Genomic DNA, 11,336 nt, shown 5'->3' with positions numbered 1-11,336 from the left:
AAAGTCCCCAGCAGGACTGAGCCTCAGCTGCCCATGGTGGTAACTTGCTCAACACCCTGTCTGCCTTCTCTTTCCTGCATCACTGCACTGCTTCTATACTGGAGCTTCCTGGGATCACCTTCCAGATAAAATTCTTGCACTGAAATCCTTATGTTAGGGTTTGCTTCGGGGTCACTCCAAATCAAGACGGTATCCCATAGAGCTACAGTCACTAGACAGTCTCATGCAAATGGGACAAAAATGATGAAGAAAAAGAGCATGGTGCTACAGAAATGTGTTAATGGGGGACCTGACCTAGCCCATGGAGTTAGGAGAGCTGGATCTCCAAAGATGATCCTAGGCAGGCAAGGGAGTGGGAAAGGGAGAGTGTGTGAGTGTTCTGAAGTCAAAGAAAGTGTGACATGCAGAACAAACTGTGGTAGACTGAATACTGGCCCCAAAAGATGGTGTCTTAGTCTCCTAGAGGTGCTGTAACACAAAGACCACAAGTAGGTTGTGGCTTTAAAGAACAGAAATTTGTTTTCTTAAAGGTCTTGAGGCTAGAAGGCCGAATCAGGGTATCGGTCATGTCAATTCCTTCCCTGTTGGTGGTCCAGGGCATTCCTTGGTTCCTCAGCTTACAGATGATCCTCATATGGAGTCTGTCTTCCTCCAGGTGTGTGTCTCTGTATCTATTCTGCTCTTTTTTTTTAAATTGTATTGAAATTATATACAAAACATAACAATTTCTACGTGTATAATCCAGTGACATTCAAGTTGTGCAACCATTCTTGCCATCCTTTTCCAAATTAGTCCACCACCATTAACAGAAACTCAGTGTCCCCTAAGCAAAGACTCCCCCCTCTCCTCCTCCCTCCCCCCCTCCAAAAAAAATAAATAAATAAAACTCACTGCCATGGAGTCAATTGCAACTCATAGCGACCCCTCCTTGGATTTCCAAGGCAGTATCTCTATGGAAGCAGATTGCCCTGTCTTTCTTCTAAGGAGTGGCTGGTGATTTGAACCACCAGCCTTCTGGTTAGCAGTCAAATGCCTTAGGCACTACACCACAAGAGCTCCCACCTCTGGTAACCACTAATGATTTTTGGTTTTCATATATTTGCTTCTTCCATTTAAGTGAGATCATGCATTATTTGTCCTTTTGCAACTAACTGACTTATTCTTATCAGCGTGATATTTTTAAGGTCATTCTGCTCTTTTTGTAACTCAGAAGATATACTACTCTATCCTGGTGTAGACTAACATAACAAAGAAAACTCTGTTTCCAAACAGAATCACACTTACGAGCATAGGTTTCAATATACATTTCGAGAGCACATAATTCGATCCAACCAAAGTAAATGGTTTACCTTAAAGTGCTACATTAGACGATGTGTAGCATTGGGAAAGTCAACTGCGAAGGAACTGTTTCAAGTGCTGAGGAGCAAGGATATCTCCTTGAGGACTAAGGTGTGCCTGACACAAGCCATGATATTTCCAATTGCCTCGTATGCATGTGAGAGCTGGACAATGAATAAGGAAGACCGAAGAAGAGTTGATGTTTTTGAGTTGTGGTGCTGGCGAAGAATGCTGAAAGCACCATGGACTGCTAAAAGAACTAACAGATCTGTCCTGGAGGAAGTGCAGCCAGAATGCTCCTTGGAAGCGAGAATGGCCAGACTTCATCTCACCTATTTTGGTCATTTTGTAAGAAGGGACCATTCCCTGGAGAAGGATGTCATGCTTGGTAGGGTGGAGGGTCGATGAAAGAGGGGGAGGCCTTCAACGAGATAGATTGACATGGTGGCTGCGATGATGGGCTCAAGTATAGCAGGGATTGTGGGGCTGGCGTGGGATTGGGCAGTGTTTCGTTCTGCTGTGCATGGGGTCGCTATGAGTCGGAAACGACTCGACGGCACTTAACAACAACAACAACCTGGAGCCTGGCAACAGAGGCAAGAGAGGAACTCTGGTGGCACAGGGCCTAAGGCATTTGACTACTAACGAGATTAGTGGTTCAAACCCACCAGCCACTTCAAGGAAAGAAGATGGAACAGTCTACTTCTGTAAAGATTTACTGCCTCAGAAACCCAGTGGGGGTTGCTATGAGTTGGAATGGACTTGATGATAGTGAGTTGTTTTTTTAACCTGGAGCCCAAGCCTATCCTCCCAGAGTCCATCACCTATCATGTGTTGTAGGGGAAGCAATTGACATATGTTACTGTTAGCTGCCATCCAGTCCAGGGAACTCACAGCGACCCCATGCACAACAGAAGGAACCACTGCTGGGTCCTGGGCCAACCCCCAGATGGGCTGTGGACTGGATGGCTGTGTTCCAAAGGCTGGTTTTCAGAGGCAGACGGCAAGGCTTTTCTTCCTAGTCCTTTTTAGCCTGGAAGTTCCACTGAAACTGGTTCAGCATCAGAGCAACATGCAGGCCTCCACTGAAGGACCAGGGCCGCCGGCCCAGAGGTGCACTGGCTGGGAATCGAACCCAGTCTCCCATATGGAAGATGAGAAATCTACTACCCAACCACCAAAAGCAGAAAACCAAGCCATTGCGGTTGAGGCAATTCTGGCTCGTGGCAACCCCGCATGTCAGGGTAGAACTGTTCCAGAGGGTTTTGTTAGCTCTGATCTTTACAGAAGCAGATCACCAGGCTTTTCTCGCATGGCTCCGCTGGATGCATTTGAACCGTTTAATGGTCTAAAGCAAACCGTTTGCGCCACTCAGGGACCTCTGAACCACCACTGTCCTCACAAATCGACATGTAGTAGGTGCTTAATAATGGTAATTATTGTTATTTTAAATTATAATTCTGTCAGAGGGCGCTCTGACGGAGGGTGGATGAGGAAAGGGAGACCACCGCCAGGGCCGGACCGACTGGTGAGACCGGGGGCGCGCCTGTCACTGGGGGGCGGTATCAGACTCGCGGCGCGGTGGCGTGCGCGGGTCCCAATCGTTGACCAAGCGCTGCGCCTGCTCGTAGCACACGTGCGGGTGCCGCTGGCGCAGGCGCAGGCGCACCGCGTTTTGGTCCACTTCTTGCCCCATCTTCTTGCAGTTGAGGCTCCAGGTGAGGTGCTTGCGCGTGGCCAGCAGCTCGTGCAGGTTCTTCTCCAAATGCGCGATGTGGCGCTGCAGCTTGTCAGTGCCCTGCGGAGGGGCGAGGCCGTGCTGGAGGCCCAGCGAGCCAGAGCGGCGGGCGGGGCGCTTTCCGGGGCAGGGGGACACACCTGGGCCAGGTGTGCGTGTGGGAGGACCCAGCCTGAGAAGGAGGCCAGCCGAAGAGGGGAGGGCCTCCGGATAGGGCGGGGAGACACACCTGGATCAGAAGTGCTTGAAAATGAACTTGCGTCAGGGCGGGGCTGAGGGAGGGGCTGTACCTTGAGGGAGCGAGGAGGGGTGGAGAGGGGTTGAGGGGACTTCCTTGAGGCAGAGTTGTGGATAATGAATGCCCCTTCACCCCGGGCCGGAGTTGAAGGAGAGGCGACCTGGGTGGGAAGTCTTACCTGGGCCAGGTGTGCCTGAGGAAGGTACCTTGTCAGGGAGGGGCTGTACCAGGACAGGGCTGGGAAGAGCATACCTTGGCGAGGAGCGTGGCCTCAGGGAGTTGGGTGCCCACGTGTCGTTGGTACACGCGAACCAGTGGTCTGTCCAGCTTCTCTCGAGTCTCCAGGTGACTTGTGGACAAGGGACCCTGGTGGAGGGTGGTGCGAGGAGTAGTGAGGCCCACCTGCCCAGGAACGCCTCCGCCACCCCCAACACCTCCGCGGACGGCCCCCTCCAAGCGCACCTTGATGAGGCCTCGGGTAGTGTACATTTCTTGGTTGAATTTTGTGCACCGGTTGATAGTGCCTCTCATTAGCCCCAACGTCATGTGCATTCTTTCCTGGAGACGCAGGGAGGCTATCACACTAGTTCCCCGCCCCCTCCTTTCCTCCCGCCCATCTCCAAGCAGCTCCAGGCGCAGACACCTTCAGCTCCGCGGTCTCGAGTGTCTTTTGCGACAGCGTGGCGCTCACACGGTTGCTGATCTGCTGCTGTTGCTCCTGGACGTGCGCCTCGTTCTTTGCCATGTCCATCAAAGTGTCCTTGGACTCCGTCAACAACCGCTTGGCTTCGTCCAGCGCCGCCGCACACTCTGGGGAGGGTGGGACGCTCGTGGGGCTGTCCCGAGACCCTGGCTCTGCGCTCCGCCCCCTCTCTAGTCTTAGGTGGTGGCGAGCCCTGGGCGAGGGGGCTTTAGTGAGGAACGGAGGACCGAGAGAAAGTCCAGGGGAGAAGGCGACGGTGGGGGAGAGTGAGTAGCTTCTGGGGTGTGTTCCCCTGGAAGTAGAGACGGGATTATGGCGCAGGCCACAGATGGAGTGAGGGCTGTCCATTGTGGGAAGCAGGATTGCGCCGGTGGACGAGCTGCGCTAGAAGCGGGGCTCGGCTGGGGACTCGCTTTCAGCTCTGCTGTTTGGTTGCCGCAAGGGGCAGCTGTGGCTGGAAGAGGGGTGCACCTGTGACCAAAAAGGGGCTCCTGAGGGAGCTACCTGGAGTGTAGGTGCCCACGGGGTCTGGAGGCGGCGTTTTCTGGCCCTGAGTGCGTGAGCTGGGGTCACCAGAGAGGCCCACCCTTTGGCGGCCTGCCTGCTCCAGAACTTTGTCCAGCGGCTGGTTCATCAAGTCCACAGCTTGGAGCCGCTCCTTAAAGCAGTAGACTAAAGTGTCCCGGCAGGAGGCCAGGGCCTGGAGGCGAGAAAGGAGAGGGAGCCAGGGAAGAAGGCAAAACTGGGAGGTGGAGAGGTGGCTGGAGTGCTTTTGCGGCTGGGGGCTAGAGGCTTGGAGGCTGCAAAGAGTTTCTGCTTCTAAATTGGCCCCCTTCCTCCAGTGTGCTGCAGCCAGAAAAGAGTGATTTCCTAGCCACAGTTCACACTGTCCCTCTCACCCAGTGGTCCCTTTGGAAGGGGCCACAGGAGTTATTGGCAGCTTCCCTTCCCAACCACTGCTTGGGTTCTGTTTCTAGTTCTGTTCCTGGGCTTCGAGGAAGCTTCCCTTTCTCGGTTTCCTCAAGTGTAAAACAGAGACATTACCAGTTAATAGTCGTGGACTCTGGTTCATGGCCAACCTGTATGTGTCAGACTCTAACTGTGCTCCATAGTGTTTTTAATAGCTGTTTGCTTTGGAAGTAGATTGCCAGGCCTTTCTTCTGAGATGCCTGTGGGTACACTTGGACCTTTCAGTTAGCTGCTGAGTGAGTGAACCATTTGTACCATCCACTTACACCTCTGTTCTCCTGTGCCCTAGCCCTTGCTCCTCACCTGCATTCAAGGCTTAGCCCGCCACTAGCCCCAGCCTCAGGGTCTTCCCTTTCCTGTCCTCAGAATCCTCCCCCTCCCCCAGGCTCCACGTCATCTGGAACATTCCCTCCTACCCAAACCCTACCTCCTCCATCATAAAATGAAGCTTACTGCATTCCCCTGATACTTGCAGTTATTTGAAGATGATGTCAAAACAGTCCATAGAGACGGAAAGTAGATTAGTGATTGCCAGGAGCAGTGCTGAGGTGCCAATGGGGAGTGACTGCTCCTGGGGGTACGAAGTCTCCTTGTGGAGAAGTGAAAATGTCTTGGAACTAAATAGAGGTAATGATTGCACTGTTTTGTGAATGTGCTAAATGCTACCTAACTGTACTCTTCAAATTTTATGTTATGTGTATGTTACCTTAATATATATATGTCTCTGTGTGTGTGTGTGTGTGTGTGTATGGAGCTCTGATGGTGTAGTGCCTAAGGCGTTTGCTTGCTAACCATAAGGTTGGCAGTTCAAACCCACCAGCAGCTCCACAAAAGGAAAATGGGGCAGTCTACTTCTGTAAAGATTTACAGCCTCAGAAACTCAGTGGGGGTCGCTATGAATTGGAATTGACTCAATGGCAGTGACTTGGTTGGTTGGTATATATATGTTCACATATATATAAAGAGAGAGAGGGGGAGAAAGAATGTGTGTTGCTGTTGTTAGCTGTCCTTGAGCCCTCTGCTGACTCCTGTGACCCCATGCACTGTCTGGTCCTGCGCCATCCTCATGGCCGGTTGATTACTGAACCGCTGGGATCTATAGAGTTTTTACTGGCTGATTTTCAGAAATGCATCACTGGGCCTTTCTGCCTAGTCTGTCTTAGGCTGGGAGCTCCACTGAAACTTGTTCAGCAACGTAGTCGCACCCAAGCCTTCACAGACAGATGGCTGGTAACTGTGTATCAGGGCATTGACTGGGGCTCTCCCACAGAGGAGGGGAGGAGTCTACCACTGCCCTCTCCATTAGCGCTCTGATGAAGAAATTCTTGTTGCAAGTGCAAAGGGACATAGTGAGAGACCATCTCTGGCTGGAGCAGAGAAAGGAGGAGCACATCTTACAATATAAAGAACTAGACTGAAGACCAGAAAACAAACCCATTGCCGTCCAGTGGATTCCAGCTCACAGCAACCCCAGGTATTACAGTAGGATGGCCCTACATAAGGGAGCTCTGGTAGCATAGTGGCTAAGGCACTTGACTGCTAACCAGAAGGCTGGCGGTTCAAACCCACTAGCCACTCCTCGGAAGGAAGGTTGGGCAATCCTACTTCCCTAGTGATACTGCCTCGGAAACCCAAGGAGGGGTCTCTATGAGTCAGGGCTGACTCGACGGCACACAACAACAACAACAACAAAAGCCCTACATAAGGTGTTCTTGCTGAAGTTTTTATAGAAACAGATCACCAGGCTTGTTCGAGAGAGCCGCTGGGTGGGTTTGAAGTTCCCACCTTTCAGTTATTCCAAGAAAAAAACAAACTGACTGCTGTCTAGTCATATCCGACTCATAGCGACCCCTCCTTGGGTTTCTGAGGCAGTATCACTACGGAAGTAGACTGCCCCATCTACTGCAGTCAAATGCCTTAGGCACCACACTACCAGAGCTCCCTTTCAATTATTAGTCAAGTGCAAAAACCATTTGTGCCACGCAGAAACTTTAGACTCAAGACACCTGAGCTGAAACCTCAGCTCTGCCACTGGCTACCTTTGTACCTTGGGTGAAGCTGTCTTCCTCTGAGCCTCAATTTCCCCATCTCTAAGGAGAGGATCTTAGTTTTTAATTTCATAGGAGTGTTTGAAGGACTTAGCTCAGTGACTGCATGGGGCTTGGCACAGACGGGGTGTCCACTGTTAGTTTAACAATCTGAGCCTGGGTTTTTCCATTTCACAAAGTACAAATATGGTGTCCGCTCAGTGGAGGTCCCTGCGTTAAGCCCATGACTACTAGCTGAAAAGTTGGTGGTTCAATCCCACACAGAGGTACCTTGGAGGAAAGAACCTGGTGGTCTGCTTCTGAAAGGCCTTGAAAACCCTACAGAGGACAGTTCACACACATGGGGTCTCCAGCAGTCAGAGCTGCCTCAGTGGTAACTAACAACAATAATGTGGGTGGGATGAGAGATTTGCTGTGGTTCCAGTCCCCAAGGCCACAGCGGTTTGCCTGGTAGGTGAATGGGAATGCCCCCTCCAGCCCCTCTAACTATGATCTCGGAGGCTCCCAACCTTAAGCAAGGTCTCCGACTTCTCCATATCTTTCTCCATCTTCCTCTTCAAGGCCTTCAGCTCCTCTTCCTCCCATGTCAGCATGCTGTCAGCCTTGTCAGGGACCTGGCACAATGAGGAGAGTCTCTCTCACCCTCAGGAGAGGGCTAGAGGGCGATTTCTCCATCCAGGGTAGAGGGGCTTGCCAACCTCATGAATTCTAGGTCTGGAGTATTTGTACTGTGTCCTCCAGACTTGCTGCAATTCAAAAGGCCTGAAAGATTCTAACCTTCCTCGTTGAAATCCCTGTTGTTGTTGTTATGTGCCATCAAGTCGGACCCGACTCATAGTGACCCCTCCTTGGGTTTCCGAGGCAGTATCACCACAGAAGTAGATTGTCCCACCTTCCTTCCAAGTGGTGCGAAAGGTTAAGTGCTCAACTGCAGTGAAAACCGTGAGAGTCAGGAACTTGACGAAGCTGCCTTGTTTTTCCAGGCCCCACAGGTTTCCCTGCCTGGGACAGAGTGCAGTCTTAGCACTCTTCTATCACACTCTATCTGGGGGTAACATTTGAGTTTTTCTTCTCTGCCAGGTTTCCACCTTACACAGGGTCCAACTTTCGCAGATTTCACTGTACTAGCTGAGAGGTTGGTGGTTCAAAGCCACCCAGAGGGGGCTTGGAAAACAGGCCTGGCAATCTGCTCCTGAAAAGTCACAGCCTTGAAGACCCTGGTACAATTCTCTGCACACACGGGGTCTCCAGGCGTCAGAATCGACTCCACAGCAGCTAGCAGTTATTTGACCTCATTGGTATACCGAAAGAGTTTTTTTTTTTCCTGTGCACACATTTCTACTAGCCCATTTGCTTAGAAGGAGCTCTGGTAGCTTAGTGCCTAAGGCATTTGACTGCTAACCAGAAGGCTGGCGGTTCGAACCCACCAGCCACTCCTCAGAAGGAAGATTGGGCAATCTAATTCCGTAGTGATACCTCCTCGGAAACCCAAGGAGGCGACTCACTATGAGTCGGATCCAACTCAACGACAGTGAGTTTTTGTTTTTTATTCGCTTAGATGCTTTAGCTTAGACATTAAACAGACCCTTTGGACTAGCTAAGGCATGCTTTGGACAACCTGCGCTCTGCATGAAATAGATATAAAAATGCTGTTTTGTCTTTCTCTCTGCATCTTTCTCTATACAAAATCCCAGCTTGCTTTTTGTTCAGGGGAGGGGGCACACTTCCTAATTTTGCAAGGACCATGCTGCAGATTCATGAAGCCCTTTGAAACCAAATGAACTCTTAAGATTTAATTTTTGCTTTGTCGGGATATTTTGTTTAACAGGAGCATGGAATTGGGGGCATTTTCACTCTCTGAGAATAAATCTTTTGAGGGGACTCTCACTTGGGGGGCAGCTTACCCTCTGGAGAGGGGACTGGAGGCTTCTTTTACAGGGAGAAGCCCAGTGCACTGGGATGGAGGTGACTCCGCTCAGAGGAGGGTTGTTCTCACTCCCTGGGGCTAGGGGTGGGGGATCCCCTTCCTTGAAGGTGGTCTTATCCCCTGTCTCTGCTAGCAATGAGAAAGTCTCATCACAGGATGGGTGCAGCTTTTAGAGGTTCCTACAGCATATAACAACAACAACAACAACAGCATATAATGACAATGACGACAACTATCTGGAACTGAGGGGCTGTGAAGGGGTGTCCCACCTTGTGGATGCGTGGTCTCTCTCTCTCCCCAGGGGGACTGGAAGTTTCTCACTTGGGAGTTTCCTTTTAGAGAATTTGGCCCAGGGATCTCACCTCTCCTCCCTGGCTGAGGCCCAGCTCTCACATGTGGGGGCTGGGAGCCAGAGGCCCCAACTCTGCAGGCAGCACCTCTTCTTTTCTCTCCAGATGAGGCCTGGGGAGGAGTTCTCACTCCCTGGGGCTGGGGGCTTGGCTTTTTTTCACATGTTGGGGAGACTTTCATCAAGATTAGGACCCTCTGGCTCTCCTCAGCTGGGGGCTGAGGGTGTGTTTTCACTGAGATTGAGGTGTTGAGGGTCTCACACTCTTGAGAGGGTCTCACCCTTTGGGCCTGGGGGGCTGGGTTGGGGCTTTTATCCTCCCGGCTGGAGGTTTCTGGGTTTTATTCTTTGGGAAGAATTTTATCCAGGCTGACTCAGGGGTCCCAACCTCTCTGACTGGGCATTGAATTGTTTTTCCCCAGGGCCTGGTAGCTGAGGATGGCACCCTCTAGGCACCTCCTCTCTGGTGTCCTTATCTTGCCCTCAAGCACTGGGTTTAGAGGTTGGAGAGTTTTTCTTCCCAGGCTCAGCACCAGGAGCAAAGGCTGGGAAGCGGGGTCCCACCTTCTCAGACTTGGGCCGGTAGCCACGCAGCTTGACGCTCTGCTTGTTAATAAGCAGGCCCTTGCGCACTTCGCTGAGCCGGCGGTCGGTGGCCTCGCGCTGGCGCAGCAGCTGCCGGACCTGTCCATTGACCTGCTGCTGCGCGCGGCTCAGGCGCGCGGCGGTGAGGCGCGCTCCGCGTGCATGCGCGTGCGCCACCTCGGCTGTCTGCAGGGCGCGCGCGTCGCGGTGCTGGGGCAGCGGCAGGAGGGCGTGCCACGCGGGGGGCTTCATTTTGCTTTTCCACAGGGTGACGCCCTCGCCGGGCGGTGGTTTCTCCACAGTACCGCCGCCTTTGACCATCTCCACGGGGAAGCGCCACGGCTGGACGTAGGCGGCGCGGCAGAGGTGGCGTGCTACATGCGGATCCCGCACGCTTTCCTTGGGCTGCCACATGGTCACCGCCTCCTGACCGCAACGGTCGGTCAGCTGGTGCACCTTCTGCGTGGTGGCCAGAGCCGCCTCGCGCCATGATGGGGCTCCCACACGCGTGTCGTGGCTGCGCTCAGCCGGGGGTACCAAGACAGGCATGATGCCTACCTGGATCCTTGGCCTGACCTAGGACCCCCACACGGAGGGGCACGAACTCCCCACCACACAAAACTCCCTCCTTCTGAGTAACTGGAACTCGCGTACCCATCACCATGGCAACAGGGCTAACAAAGCTAACAGAGAAGGAAGGATGTTGGGGAGTTCCAGACGTGGGGGAGGACAGAGGTACTGGACTGGGCTTTGCTCCGGAGAGTGGTAGACGCCCTTGGAGTTCTGGCTTGTTGAGAAAGGCAGCCTGATCTGCATCCTTCTCCCAGTTGCTTCCCACCCTCCAGCCCCATCTGCCTTCTTCCTACTCTTAGAAGCCCTACGCTCTTTCCCACTCAAGGTTTTAGGTTTGCCGTTCCCTCCGCACTGAATATTCCTTTCCATGTTCTTCCCATAGGGTTGGCTCTTTTTCAGTCTTCAGAACCCAGCTTCCATGTCACTGTTTAAAAGGGGTCTTCCCTTACCCCAGCGCCTCAGTTAGCCCCACACCCCTCGTTTCTCTGGAATTTTGTTGTTGTTGTTACTACTGAGTAGATTCTAACTCATACTGACCCCATGTGTTACGGAGTAGAACTGTGCTCCACACGGTTTTCTTGGCTATAATCAGAGTTGGAGGCACATCTGCAGGCCTTTTCTTCCACCAACCTTTAAGTTAGTGGTAGAGCACAAACCACTTGCGCCACCTAGTGACCTTTTTCCAGATTTTTTTTGTGCAAGCTAATGTAAGCAGATTCTTAACCCACTACCATCCAGTCCATTCTGACTCACAGAGACCCCCATTGGGTTTCCAAGGCAGTATAGATTGCCTCAGGAGCTCTGGTGGCCTAATGGTATTTGACTGCTAACCAGAAGGCTGGCGGTTCAAACCCACCAGCCACTCCTC

At 52.3% G+C, this 11,336-nt stretch overlaps 1 protein-coding gene across 1 annotated transcript; it reads right to left on the bottom strand.

Moving 5' to 3' along the window:
• Window positions 1-2,887: 2,887 nt before the first annotated feature.
• On the bottom strand, window positions 2,888-10,444 carry CCDC105 (coiled-coil domain containing 105). The gene is made up of 7 exons (XM_007958583.1): window positions 9,875-10,444; window positions 7,544-7,648; window positions 4,522-4,717; window positions 3,958-4,124; window positions 3,777-3,872; window positions 3,567-3,680; window positions 2,888-3,136 (listed from the first exon to the last, which is right to left on the bottom strand). Exons 1-7 carry the CDS (start codon window positions 10,442-10,444, stop codon window positions 2,888-2,890), a joined length of 1,497 nt encoding a protein of 498 aa, XP_007956774.1.
• Window positions 10,445-11,336: the final 892 nt, after the last annotated feature.

This window comes from Orycteropus afer, unplaced genomic scaffold (genome assembly GCF_000298275.1).
Source record: "Orycteropus afer afer isolate SDZICR_OR568_19922 unplaced genomic scaffold, OryAfe1.0 scaffold01031, whole genome shotgun sequence".
NCBI lineage: Eukaryota > Metazoa > Chordata > Mammalia > Tubulidentata > Orycteropodidae > Orycteropus > Orycteropus afer.
Note: the sequence above shows the minus strand (reverse complement) of the source record. Positions and strands in the feature narration are given on the sequence as shown.

Coding starts and splice junctions, on each gene's coding strand:
- CCDC105 (XM_007958583.1), bottom strand. CDS start 10,444: ATGCCTGTCTTGGTACCCCCGGCTGAGCGCAGCCACGACACGCGTGTG. Junction 4,125..4,521: donor CGTGGGCACCTACACTCCAG/GTAGCTCCCTCA, acceptor CACCCTCCCCAG/AGTGTGCGGCGGCGCTGGAC. Junction 3,681..3,776: donor CTACCCGAGGCCTCATCAAG/GTGCGCTTGGAG, acceptor ACCCTCCACCAG/GGTCCCTTGTCCACAAGTCA.